Here is a 14,303-nt window from a genome sequence, read left to right on the forward strand (position 1 = left end):
CCACTTTTAAGTTACAAAAACAATAGACCTCTCAAAGGCAATACATCCATAAAAAAATCAAGAGTGCATAAAACTCTTTATTTAGCATTGTATTGATTCACTTCACATGATATCTTCTTCATGATTTCAGTGGAAATTAGAGGAAAAAAATTTTTTTTCTGAAGACTACTGTCTTTAGAACCAGTCTCAGAGCCAGTAGGAGCTTTAAACATGATTTACACTGTAACATAAAGCTAATATGTAACAGTAACATGGTCCCTAGCCAGTTTCTTGTTTGCATGTGTGTGTGTGTGTGTCTGTGTGTATTTGTGCATGTGTGTCTTCCTCAATATCAAACTCTTGTTCAAAATATTATATTTAATATTTTTTATTATCTTTAAGTAGTTGTTCACAGAAGTTGCCAGTCATTCCTCTCAACCTATCCTTTCCTTCATTCTTGTTAATTGTGTAGAATATACAATAAATTTTGACTGCATTCTTCCTCCTCTTCATTTGTCTTCCCCTCTCTCCTAATACCAATTTTATATGCTTTCTTTCTACATTTTTTTTGTTTTTTACAAAACTCCACCTTGGATTAATCAGGTGAACAAAATATAGAAGATGATCTTTGTTATTACACAATAAAATACCTATTAGTGTTCATGATATTCATTTGCTTATTTGCTCTTATAAGAATGGATGTGAATCTGGGTGCGTGTGGCTCAAACCTGTTAACCTAGCTACTCAGAAAGCTGAGACCTGAGGATTACGGTTCAAAACCAGTCCAGGAAGACCCTGTAAGACTCTTATTTCCAATTAATCACCAGAAAACTGGAAGTGGTGTTGTGGCTCAAAGTTGTCAGGTACTAGCCTTGTGCAAAAGAGCTCAGGGACAGAACTCAGGCCTTGAAATCAAGCCTCATGACTGACAAAAATGTATTTTTTAAAGAAAAAAAAAGAATGGATGTAAAGCTGGGCATTAGTAGCTCACCCTTATTATTCCAGGTATTCAAAAGGCTGAGTTCAGGAAGAATGTTGTTTGAAGCCAGGTCAGCTAGTACATGAGACTTCATCACCATTAACCAGCAAAAAGTAGGACTGTAAGTGTGGCTCCAGTAGAAAAGCATCAGCTATGACCAAGCAAGCCAAGCAAGTATAAAGTTCTAAGTTCAAATCCCAGTGTTAAAAAAAATAAAAAAGAATGGATGTAAAGGTGGGAGTGGTGGTAGAATATTTGTAATTCCAGTTACTCAAAAGGTAGATGCAGGAGGACTAAGAGTTTAAAACAAGCCCGGGAAAACTAGCACAACCCTATTTCAAAAACAAAAACAGGAAAGGGATATGGGAAAAGTTCAAGTGGCAGAATGCTTGCCTATTATGTTCAAATCCTCAGAATTGTAAAAATATAATAGAAATGAGTTAACCAGTGTATCAGTTTTGTTTGGCTATTCGCCCTAAGGGAAGGGAATGAGTATCTATTAAAAACAGAACAAATTAAAGTAAAATGAACAAAATAAACATCAATGTGCATTGACAAGTAACATTGTGGTGATTATTATAAAATGTTAAACTTTTTAATGGAATTTTAACTAGAGGGAGGAATTTTAATCTTTGTTTAATATGTGATCAAGGCTAACTGATTACCAAATTAAGCAAGATAATTCAGCAATTACTGTTTTCAATTCTCTTGCATTTATCTTAACAAAATTTCTTACCAAGACAAACTTCTACTACCTTAATTTATAGGCAAAAAATTAAAGTGCTCTTATCTATTGAAATTTATAGATTCCCACATTTGGAGCTTGCTTTGCTCGCATCTAGCTGTCCGCTTGATGGATGGTGGCTTTGATAAACATGGTATTTCTTACCAGCCCTTCACTTGGTTTGATATTTGCCAGCTGGATCACTTCCAGGTGAGCAGACTGTGAAACCAGAGGATCTGATGACAGGGAGATGATGTGGTCACAGACTCCAGAAAGAGTTTTACACTGAAAAAAAGGAAAAAATATAAAAGAATGGAAGAAAAAAATTATGGGAAATGCATATTACAAGTAATATACAAATTGGCATTTATTATAATTCTTTTATGAGGAAAAATATTCAGTAGAAGAAAGTTAACTGGTATTTTATTCTGAAAAAACCTTAATAAAATTATTTGGGCACACCTAATACATAAAACACACATATATTATTCTAAACTATGAATTTAAGATTTAAATGCCAAATTACTCATGAAAAATTATGATTATAGGTTATTTTTCTCATTTGATGCATCACACGTAAAACATCTAGTAAGAAATATTAATTAATAATTTTCCAATTACAACCATCAAATAGAAGTGAATTAATTAATGGGAAAAAACTTGGTGTCATTTAATTCACAATCCAAAAAGTTAAAAAAATACAAAACCAAAAAAACAATTTGACCAAGGTCTTTGAAAGAGGAATCTTCCAAGTTTGCTGAGTAAAACGATCTTTCACTTTCCTGCTCAATGTTACCTTTGTACAATATTTCTTACCTCCTGTCAAAGCTTAGAACAAACTCAATCTGTTTTCTATGGACAGTCTGAATATACCTCTGAGACAGAGTCTATATTCTCATCTCTGATTACTCTCCTCTACCCACCTACCACTCACACTGCCTAGAAAAGTGGTAGAACATACAAGGTCCTCAATAAATATTGGTTGACTGGTTTCCAGCTCTACTAACACACATATATTTGGGTTGAATCAAGCAAATGAGCTTTAGTAACCACTGCTTGGCGAAGAACAGATTATTTGTGCTTTACTCAGGATACATCCAGTCATGTTTACACAGAACATTAAATTTAAAATGCATGTTACATCTACAATAGTGTGGGTAAGCTTAGACACTGTACAATCACAAAGAAAGTGGGATATGAATAACAAAGCTTGCAATATGCTGCTCTAATATGATAGCCCTGAGAATCTTCAAAGACTCTTAAACAGATTGGAGGCTAGTTTCCATGATTTGAGTTTTTTCTTTGCCTAAGGAGGAATTACTGTTTTTCTAGAATCAAGATATGAGCTTTTATCCATTTCCAATATGTTATATTTGTTTTTTGCGTTTGCATTGGTAAATGCAAGCTAAATTTTCCTTTGTAATGGCACTTACAAGGTTTTTGGATTTGTTTCTCAAGGCTGCAATTTAATTGTGACTATAAGCTCCTAAAGACAGATTATATTCATGATACCAACAGCCATGGAAAGAACATGGGCTTGATATGAAGACAGATATGTTCAGTCACCACACTGACAGTGACTTAAGCAATTTTTATTCTGCAGCAATAAAGGTTACTTTATCTGGTTTCAAAAATGAAAATATGATGAAAATATTTATTTATTCATTCATTCATTCATTTCGTATCCTGAGGCTTGAACTCTGGGCCTCCTGCTCTTGCTTAGCACTGTTGCACATTTCTGATGCTCTACCACTTTTTTTCTGGATTAAAGATATATCTCACTATTTCTCTAGCCATAAAAGAAATGCAAATCAAAACAACATTGAAATTCTACCTCACCCCAGTTAGAATGACTATAATCAAGAAAAGTAACAATAACAGTTCCTGGAGGGGATGTGGCCAAAAGGGAACCCTACTGCATTTGTTGGTGGGAGTGTAAACTTGTTCAGCCACTTTGGAAAGTAGTATGGAGGTTCCTCAAAAGTCCACATAGAGCTCCCCTATGACCCAGGAATCCCACTTTTGGGCATTTACCCAAATGATCACCAACAAGGCCATACTAAATCTACCAGCACAACTATATGGAACCAACCCAGATGCCCCTCAGCAGATGAATGGATCAAGAAAATGTATACACACACACACACACACACACACACATACACACACACACACACAAACAGAATGGAATTCTATGCCTCCATCAGAAACAATGACACAGTCAATTTGTTAGGAAATGGAAAGACTTGGAAAAAATTACATTAAGTGAAGTAAGCCAGGCCCAAAGAAATATAGGTCCCATGGTTTCCCTTATCTGCAATAACTAGTATATGTCTAGGACAAGCAGAAAAGGTCAAAAGCTATGTACGTATGACCATATAAGATGATGCTAAGCTAAATGAACCCCAAGATAGGGACACAAGAGGTTTTATCTTTCTTGCTGTTGCTTTGACGGTACTTATAATGTACTATGTGATTTTTGTTTCTTTTTTTTTTTTTTTTTGCTTTCTTTTGTTTCTTACCCCATGGTATAACCCCTGTTTTCAATGTATTTGACTCAGTTCCCCTGCATCTTGTATATACATTTTTGTATCTTGGGAAGGGGAAGGGAAATAACAAAATGCTGAAATAAGGATACAGGTTGACTCATTGTAACAATGAGATGTACAAGACACTATGTTGAAAACAAAGTTTACAACTATGTGGGGGAGGGAGGAGTTGGGGAGGTGGGGAGAGAAGGGATGCTAGGGGAAAAACAAAGGAGGGAGTAACAATGCTCCATACTTTATTCATGTAACTGTAACCCCTCTCTACATCTATATCTAGAGCTTAGCCTCCTGAGTAGTTAATATTATAGGTGTGAGCCTCTGATGCCTGGCTTTCTTCTTTGTTCTTTACTTCAATTGGGGTTCTTCGATTTTGAATGGCTTCTATATGGGATATTTGGATTGAATGCTAATTCTGCAATAACTAAATCAATATGACAAAAAGAATTTTGTGTGGTTTCTACAAAACATTTTTTAGAAGTCCAATATATAGGACTGGGAAGGTGGCTCAGTGGCAGAGTGCTTGTCTTGTGTACATGAGGTCCCGGGTTTGATTCTTCAACACCACATAAGCAGAAAAAAGCCAGAAGTGGTACTGTGTCTCAAGTGATAGGGCACTAGCCTTGAGCTGGAGAGCTGAGGGGCAGCCCCCAGACCCAGGCTGACAAAAAAAAAAGTCCAGTATATAAATAAACAGGAATGTAATCATGTACATAAATGGTTCCATATACGTATGTTACAATATTCAGTGTCTCCTTTGAGCAAAAGTAGCTCTTCTGTTCAGACACTGGTAGCATTTATAAGTGGGATAAGAGAAGGAAAGTTCAAAAGACCAATTAATTTCACACATAAAGTCTCAAAATATTTGTTAAGATTCTCCATAAGTGATTTTTTCAAACACTTGCTATGTACTATGTGCAGTTGGGAATACACAAGGCAAAACCTTCACTGAATGTCAGTGGGATCCTGAGAAATGAATTCTTCCACACAAATCCCACAACGAAGTGAATAAGAAAGTCAAAGCTCAAACTCAAGGTCCTGATACTCAATATATTATTCTTTTCATGTGACGTAGTATGTTTAACTAAAGAACTCTTTACAGGGTCTGGGAAGGTGGCTCAGTGGTAGAGCGCTTGCCTTGCATGCTTGAGGCCCTGGGTTCGATTCCTCAGCACCACATAAGCAAAAAGAAAAAAGCCAGAAGTGGCGCTGTGGCTCAAGTGGTAGGACGCTAGCCTTGAGCTCAAGAGCTGAGGGACAGCGTCCAGGCCCAGAGTTCAGGCCCCACGACCGGACCCAAATAAAAGAAAAAAAGAACTTTTTACAGTTAATCAGATGTGAATGAGAGAAGTTAGGTGGTAACATAACATCTTTTGTGTGTGCGTGTGTGTGTGTGTGTGTGTGTGTGTGTGTGTGACAATACTGTACAGATGAGTTACAATTATATGGGCAAGGTAATGAGTACATTTCTTATCAAGCATTATTATTGCCTCCTTCTTTGTTTCCCCTTACCATTCCTTCCCATCTCCCTCCTCAGACCCCCCCTCCACGGCCAAAGTTGTAAAGTTCATTTTTCGACATAGCATCTTGTACATCTCATTTCTGCAATGGGTCCACCTGTATCCCTATTTAAACGATTTGTTTTTCCCCTTCCCCTCCACAAATTATACCAACATCAAATACAGTGAAAGCAGGGATTATATATAAATTCTCAAAGGAATTGTTTCCATAGTTATACTCAGCTGGCTCATCGATTTTTGGGGGGTTTTATTTATTTTTCCCCACTTTTGCTTTTCTTTTTGTATCTCTGAGTTGAAATTTAAATGATCAATGATGTAATAGCTATTTATAGCTGTATAACAAATTACTACAAACTCCTATTTCTTCTCAGTTTCCATGGCTCAGTAGACATCCCCAAGTTTGCTGCTAAGGTTCTTACAAGGAACCTGCAACCAAGACATCAACTGGGCTGAATTCCTTCAGGGAAACGTCAGTAGAAAACCTGTTTCCAAGTTCCTTTAGGTAGTCAGCAAAATTCATTCCTTCTGGTCTTATGACTGTAGCTGTCATTTGGGGATTGATCTAATCTCCCAGGGGTTGTTTTCAGGTCTAGCAATGTTACACAGCCACAATTTCTTCAAGGCCAGAAGGCTATCTTTTTCTTCTTTGAGACTTCTTTAAAGGGCTCACGTGTGTTTAGGCTCACTAAGGGTAATCTCTCTTTTGAGCAGGTTAACATTAAATAATGGCCTTTAAATATATCTGCAAAATCCTTTCCATAGAACAAAACTTGAATATGGGAATTAAATCTATCGTGTCCATTTCTTTCCACCACATGGCAGAATTGGCAACTATATTCCAGTGGCAGAGTTCTTGGGGGCCATCTTAGATTCTGTCTGCCACAGATGCCAACAAAATTTATCAACAGAAAGAGAGGAAAAAAGTTAGTGAAATGAAATCTTTGTAATTTACAACCTCACAATTAGATTTAGATCTCCTAGGGTGGTAGCTATAGTGAAGTGACAAAGAACCTCGGATTACCACTTACTAATTGCATAATCTTGGCCAAGTTACTTAATCCTTCAAGTGTCTGAGCTTCCTTTTCCATATAATAAGGCAAAAAGATACCTATAATTGCATTTATGAGGAATCAATGAAGGAATCATATATAACATACATAATTATATATATGTTCTAAACATTCTTCTAAACAATTTAAATGTATGAACTAATTTAATCCATACAGTATTCCTAAGGAGAAACTAGTTTCTCTATACAATAGACGTAGAAGTGGGGTCAAAAAAGTGTTAAAATTTTGCTCAATATCACACAACTTTTCAATGAGAGCCAAATTATATCCAGGCAGTTTTGCTTTAGTTTCTGCTAGCTTAATCACTTTGTTTGCAGCATTGCCTCACACGAAACTATCGGCTATTTAATGCTTAGAGGAATAAATTTCAAGATAATACTATGGCCTAAAAAATTTCACTTAAAAATAATCATAAAGAGGTCAGTGTAAAAATAGCAAGTGAACATCAGATCCAAATGTGTAACTTCTTTGATGCACAAGACACTTTCAACTTACATCCAACTACTTCTAGTCTAATTTCAGTTGGTAAAAGAGGTTCCACTACTACTCTCACTTCTAACAGGAAAAGAGTAAGCTGGAAACCAGAACTGGATTTGGGAAGATATCTATTCTATTTATTCATAAGCTGTTTCGTGAGCAAAAGATAGAGGCAGGCAGGTCTGTGGTAGTTTCCCAGGCAAAAGAGGGCATGTTACTTTCCAGGTTCAAGAATAATAACAGTTGGGACATATCAGTGGCTTAAATAAGATACTGACCATTAGGAAGATGACTTAATTTTACTTTGGACTTCAAATAGAGAGTTAAGAAGTTCATAATGACTGGCTGAACTCCTGTAAAGTTCACACACACACACACAACCTTTATAGGCAAATGGGGAGGACATAATAGAATTGGGATCAATGGCTTCACCTTCCAGAAATTTAAAGGTACCAATGTATGGTTTAATGGAAGTAAAACCTAACTGTACTGTAACAGTTACAAATTTAACTCTTGGCTTCAGGCTTTCTGTGATAATGGACTGTAGAACCTCTATTGTCAGTAGAGGGCACTGGAGAGACATTACCGGGGGAAGGAGGCATCTCTTCCAGGTTCCCATGGACTACATTTGATTTTTTGCTTTCTTCTGCTAATTTAGAGTTCAATGGTACACACACGTGAGCACCAAAGGTGGTGCTCTACTCCAGTAGCAATTGCACCCTCAGTGAGGCTGCAGCCTCACCTAGGCTTGGTGAGCCCCAAGACTCGGTGACTGAGACTGTAATACCCCAACTCTTGTTATAAGCCCTTCTACCATCTTACTTCCCTGCATTCTGAAAGGTAGTTTCCCACTTGCCTGGACAGTGAGACTTTAAGTACATCTTCTCAGCCATGTACAAGGTGTTCTAAACTGAAAGATGTTCTGCTCTCATTACTATTTTTTCTTACTCCCCAGGCATGGTTATGATTCTCTTTACATCTTTGTAGAAACTCTTCTACCATCACTTAACAATTACTTATATTAAACTCCTCGTATTTAAGTATAGTTTGTCTCTAGACTGATTTAATTACCGTAAAGAAACCTTTACATTTACAGTGACTTAACTATACTGAAAAAAAAAAATCTCAGATTGTTCTTGAACATACATAAAGTGGCCTTAAACAAAAATAGTCCTCTAATTTATCACTTTGTTTGTCCATTCTGCTTTTTGACGAGTTTTTGAGTTTGTCAGCAAAGAATTGCAACCTTTAGACCAAGAAACCACAGGCACACCAATTCTGCATTTATACTGTTCATAGCTAATAAGTGTCAGAATAAGTAAGGACATCAAATCTTTTAACTCTCCAAATGCTGCTCTTTCAACATTACTTGACTACTCTACCAAAACAAATACTCCCTGAAAACAAGGATTGTGCTCTCAAAATCTGTCTGAATATGAATGGATTTTACAGTGCATAGAATATCCAACAAATGTAATGTTACAAAGAATGCTCCTAGTAAGTATACTATATGTTTACATAAATAATATTAAGAAACACTAAAACCACATTATCTTAATTTTTTGCATGTCACATTACCTTTAGTATAGGCATGCTTTCTTTTTGTCCCAGAAAATACATTTTCTACTTTGATCATATTATACCTACATTTGTTCTTTCTTCCTTCCTGTATGGAAAGTTATTATGAAGAAGAGAATTTATACTTAGAATAGTTGACAGTACAATTAGCTACCAAAATGTTAAAATATCAATATATAGTATAATACAATATTTAAGTAAACAATGCCTACGTCAGTAATAGTGTTAGTATATATCTTTAGGCTGATCACAAAGACTATAGGGAAGATTATTAAAGTTGTATTAACTATGAAATAGTAAAACAGCATCTTCATGCTTTCCAGCAAATAAAATCTTAATAGTAGAATTCATATTCTAATAAGAATGACCAGAATTTCTATTTTCAAATGTTATTCCAATTAAATGTCAAGTATACAACAAACAAACACATTCAATTTGCCTTTGGGCCACGATCACAGTTTTAAGAGCATTGTCTAGGTTACAATTGACAAAGGCTGTCTTTTCAGAACATCAGGGACCCACTGAAGGCCAGTATAAAATGAGTGTCATTGCCTTTAAGAAATCTCTAAGAACTAATACCACTTTTATTTCATAATGGGACATTCTGCTACTCTGGTGCTTAAGTACTTCTTCAAGGTTTGAGACAATTAGAACAGGACAGCTATGGTTATGCAATATATGATATAAATGTCTGGAGAGACTAAAGTGAGTTCATAAATTTCTCCTCCAGGATTCTCTCATATCTAACCGTTGGGTGGTTTAAGCTATTTTTAGTCTGGACAGCAGAAAAGGAACAATAATCTTAGCTTAGATGAAGATTAGGAATGCATAATTCATAAATTTAAAGAAAGGAAAAAAACAGACAGGATGCTTATGAAATGAAACAAGTATTTGACATGCCAAAATACACCAAACTCATTACCAAATCAAAACAAACTAAGAACAATGGCTTGGAGATAAAGCACTGTATAACTAAAAGATCATCTGATGCTAAAATAATAAAATAGGCATTCTGTGTATTCTCCCCATTATCTTTATAAAGAACACCCCTGAGTTAATGTAAAATGTGTATTTCAGCTCAAAACAGTGTGATTTAAGGAGTGTGACTTTAATGGTTATTTATGGCTTGGGATTTCTATGAGTTTATCAAAGCTGACAAGTGCTTCAGGCTCACCAATGAGAGCAGCAGGGCTGTGCGACAAGCACAGTGAGTCTGCTAAAGCCCAAGGTCTGAGATAGCTTTTCCAGATACAAAGGCTACACTGCAAGGTGGAAGTGAAAGTGGAGTACAGGACTGAAAAGAGCTATGGACTTGCTGTTACTGGCTTACTGTATGAGACAAGGATTTTTGCAGAGCAAAACATGTCTCCAACATGCTAGAGAATGTGTAATACAAGCCAAGGCATAAAAAGGAGAATTTCAGACCAACTAAAATGAAATAGAACATTATAATCACACAGACATAGTACACTGCTTATCTGCATTGCCTTTTGTCTTTTCTGGTTGCATTCTCTTGCCTGTTCCATTACACCTAGTGGAAATTTCCACAGAAACCTGAGCTGTTCAGTCTCCTTTTATTCACTGTCACATTTCATATTAGCAGACATCCCTGCCCAATACCACAACTAACCTCCATTTCTACCAGGCTTTTTGGTCTCCATAACCTTATATTTTCTAAATTTAAGCAGAAACATCTCTTTCCAATTTTAGAAATGAGAAACATGAAAATTAAAACCTAGACTAACCATTTCAAGTAATTTTTGATTACTATATTGTGTAATATAAAATTATCCCTTAAAGCAATCAGACTTATTAACACACTAGGATAAATACACACTTTTCTATTAAAAAGTACCGTGAACTAATTTTAAGAAATTGGGCAGATACTTGAAATTTCAGTAACAAAATTAAATCATCCAAGTAAATGTAACAAATATTATTGAATATTACTCTTTTTAGATGTAAAATAAAATAATAAAATAAAAGCAATTTATTTGTAAATTATATATTCACAATTTCAAAGAGTGTAACTGTATATATTAATATTATACCATCTAAGTATACAATAGTTTACCGAAGCACTGTTGTTCTATTATTTTCTAAGTTTTGTTATTATACATAATGCTTCTATAAGTACTTTCCTTAGAAGATGCTATTATGTTATACTGTTTACTTTGGACTAGACTTCCAAGAGAATATAATATTATGGACTCTGGAGCCAAACTGCCAAAACTCAAATCCAATTTTCAATTCTTTCTAATTGTGATACAACATCAAAGTTATCTAACTTCTGTGGTTGACTTTACTCATATAAAATGGAGGTTATAATAAGATGTCTTAACATTTGTAAGAGGGCTAAATAAACTGATTTATATAAGAACTTAAAATAGTAGATTTTAGTATTAATGTTTCTGAGCCTTAACATCATAAAAAAACTTGTTCTATATGAAGGTTTGTGAATATACATACATAGCAATAAACTATATCCATTCTATTTCCATCAAATTCTTATCAGCATTTTGATATATCTAATAGTGTATGTATGTGTAAATTGATAAGGGAAAACTTTTGTTTTATTACTGTTACAAAAGAAGCCATTGCTATTTCAGGATAACATAACAGCTACTAAAAAGTACTGGTAGCCTGGTTTTGAACCATTATTCTCCCATCTTAGTCTCCTGAGTAGCTAGGAGTACAGGCTTGAGCCACCAGCACCCAGCTACACAACTCTACTATTTAAAACTTGCTTTTGAGTTGGGTGCTGGTGGCTCGTGTTTGTAATCCTCACTTGAAGATCTGAGGATCAAGGTTTGAAGCCAGTCTGGGTAGGAAAGTCTGAGACTCATGTCCAATGAACCATGGAATTACTTTTTCATACTTAATATTATGACAACAAATGTAAAAATCCATTTCACATTAAGTTAAAAAGTCAAATCAACGAGAAACAATGGACATAAGTAAAAGGTTAGAGTGAAGGTAATATGTAAAATGAATACCCTGGGAAACACTTGCCAACTATTTCAATCTTAAAAATTTCTGGTAACCAATGCATAAGGAAAAGTACAGCTGTTTTTTTTGAAACCATGAACAGAACAGAGATTACTCCTGAGAAACTTTATAAACAGGAAATGGTATCTCATGAATTGACCTCAATAAGAACCTTGAAGTAAGCACAATGAAGAACCCACAGCAGCATGCCAAAGTCTAATTCAGTCAATTCAATACTTCAGATGGAACAGTCATTGTTACAGAAAATTCAATCCCAATGAAACAGTTGCTCAAAGGAAATAAAATGTAGGGCAAAAAGTGTCTGTTTGTGTTCCTTACTTATTGAAATAGGCACAGCAAGATAGTAGTCCTGAGTTCCAAGGGAAACAAGACAGTACAATTCATAAGGTCTCGGGGAACTAGAATTGGTAGCAATTGTCAGAAATGGAAAGGCTTTGGTGTCAGAGTTGCATTCATACTCAACATTCAAACAGCTTAATATTTTTTGACTGATAGTTTCACCATCTGTAAAATTATGTGAGGTTGAACCTCACTTATACTAAAAATGCTTTAGAGAAGAACTGTTTTACATTTGGGATATTTTCTGATTTTGGAATATTTGCAAGTATTTTATCTTGGGTATAAAATTTAAGCATGAAATGCATGGATGGTTCATATATACCTTATATACATTGCCTAAGGTGAGCTTGTACAATATTAAAAATAATTTTATGTGTGAAAAAGCATGCATGATTTTTATGATTTAATCATCATAAAAAATTAGTCACTATCTCAACTACCCATGTGAACAATCTGTGGTTGTTTGAAATCACTATAATTCCTGCCTCTAAAATTATATGCTATAAATAAGCAACCATTTTATTATTCTTTTTCACACATAAACACAGTCATAAAATATGACATACTTTTATTTTTTTATTGTGAAAATACTGTAAAGAGGGGTTACATGTACATGAGCAAGGTAATGAGTACATTTCTTATCAAGCATTGTTGCCTCCTTCTTTGGACATACTTTTGATAAGTGGAAAAAATCTGAAGAATAACTAAGCAATATAGCATCATCAGAAAACTGTAATAGCTGTTAACCAATAACAAACAATGGCAGAATATAATTAGATTCTTTCTATGATGCTGTGTATGGATTCAAAGGTGATTGTAGATTGTATTTTATTGTTCTAGATGATAAAAACATCAGAAGCAGAAAAATAACCAGGAAGTAGGTCCTTTAGTGGGGAGGAAGCATTCTTCTGGAAAGCTTTTAAAAATATTTCCTTCAGAGCCATCTGTGTCATTAACAGTTTTTTCATGAAAATCTTAGATTTTTATCAATAATTACTATTTTTATTCTGTTATAAATACCAACTGCTCTGGCCCTTCAATTAGCCAATCACACATTTTACCATGTCACCTGCAGGTTATTAACAAGTCATCTTCAATGGTATCATAATCACTTTGATTGAGAACCTTTTTAACTATTTTACCATACGTCAATAGATGAAAAACTAGAGCCTTATCATTGATGTTAAAAATTTGATACCTACTACAATGAACTTGCTCATGGCTTCATATCAATAGGAGCTTAATAGAGCACAAATCTGTAAATATTTAATGTTGTGTCCTTAAATTCCTGAAACTACCTTCTTATATATTCACAGTTTTCAATGTTCAGTTCATTGTGATAGATCTTTGCTTGTTTTGTGATGTGTACACCCTTAAATGGCATATGTTGACAGCAATGCTCAACAGCTTACTCTTTCAGTACAATAAAGATCTTAATGTTTTGCTTTATGCTATTTTTTTTCCTATTTTCATCAAAGTTCGTTCATCACTATCAGCACAGAACTCCAGCGATTCAGCCTGTTGCTTCAGATCACACATGATAACCCAACACCATGCTTTTCTGTAAGAGGTCTCATACAAATTATGGTCCAGTTTCTCCATCAGTTTAACTTTCTTTACTATAGATAAATACAAAGGCTTTTTTGTCTTTCACTGTTACCCACAGGGCTATCTGTAGACTATATCCAACAATATAATTACACCATAGAGCAGACAATTAGCAAACAATAATAACAACAAAAAGCCCACAGTGCATAGAGTATGTAGATTCAGGTCCAAAGTGAGTCATTATGAGAAACCTGCTATTGGCACACTTGGCTTGTACACATGCCATTTTATTACTGTTGTAGATGTGTTGCATAGGTGAATCTAGGCATACAAGGGAAAGGTGTATCTCATAGCTTAAGTGGTTTGGAAGGTTCTTTTTTTTCTATTGATGATGCTGAACAAACTGGGTTGTGTACCTGTGTTTAACTTAAGGTAAGGTGTGGGAGACCCACCTGTCAGTGGCTTCACATAATTGCCTAGAGTCTCAGAATCTAGAGCATGATAAATGCTCGGGTTTCACATTATTACTGAAAC

The 14,303-nt window shown here is 35.0% G+C and overlaps 1 protein-coding gene across 4 annotated transcripts in view; it reads right to left on the reverse strand.

Moving 5' to 3' along the window:
* Cnksr2 (connector enhancer of kinase suppressor of Ras 2) overlaps positions 1 to 14,303 on the reverse strand; it is a 218,098-nt gene that overhangs the window by 125,292 nt on the left and 78,503 nt on the right. For all 4 annotated transcript variants that reach the window (XM_042670199.1, XM_042670198.1, XM_042670197.1 and 1 more), the window contains exon 6: positions 1,848 to 1,967. In XM_042670199.1, the coding sequence (XP_042526133.1) occupies positions 1,848 to 1,967 (120 nt within the window). The remainder of the gene's footprint in view (positions 1 to 1,847; positions 1,968 to 14,303) is intronic.

Source organism: Dipodomys spectabilis, unplaced genomic scaffold, assembly GCF_019054845.1.
Source record: "Dipodomys spectabilis isolate Male_0828 unplaced genomic scaffold, ASM1905484v1 ptg000526l, whole genome shotgun sequence".
NCBI lineage: Eukaryota > Metazoa > Chordata > Mammalia > Rodentia > Heteromyidae > Dipodomys > Dipodomys spectabilis.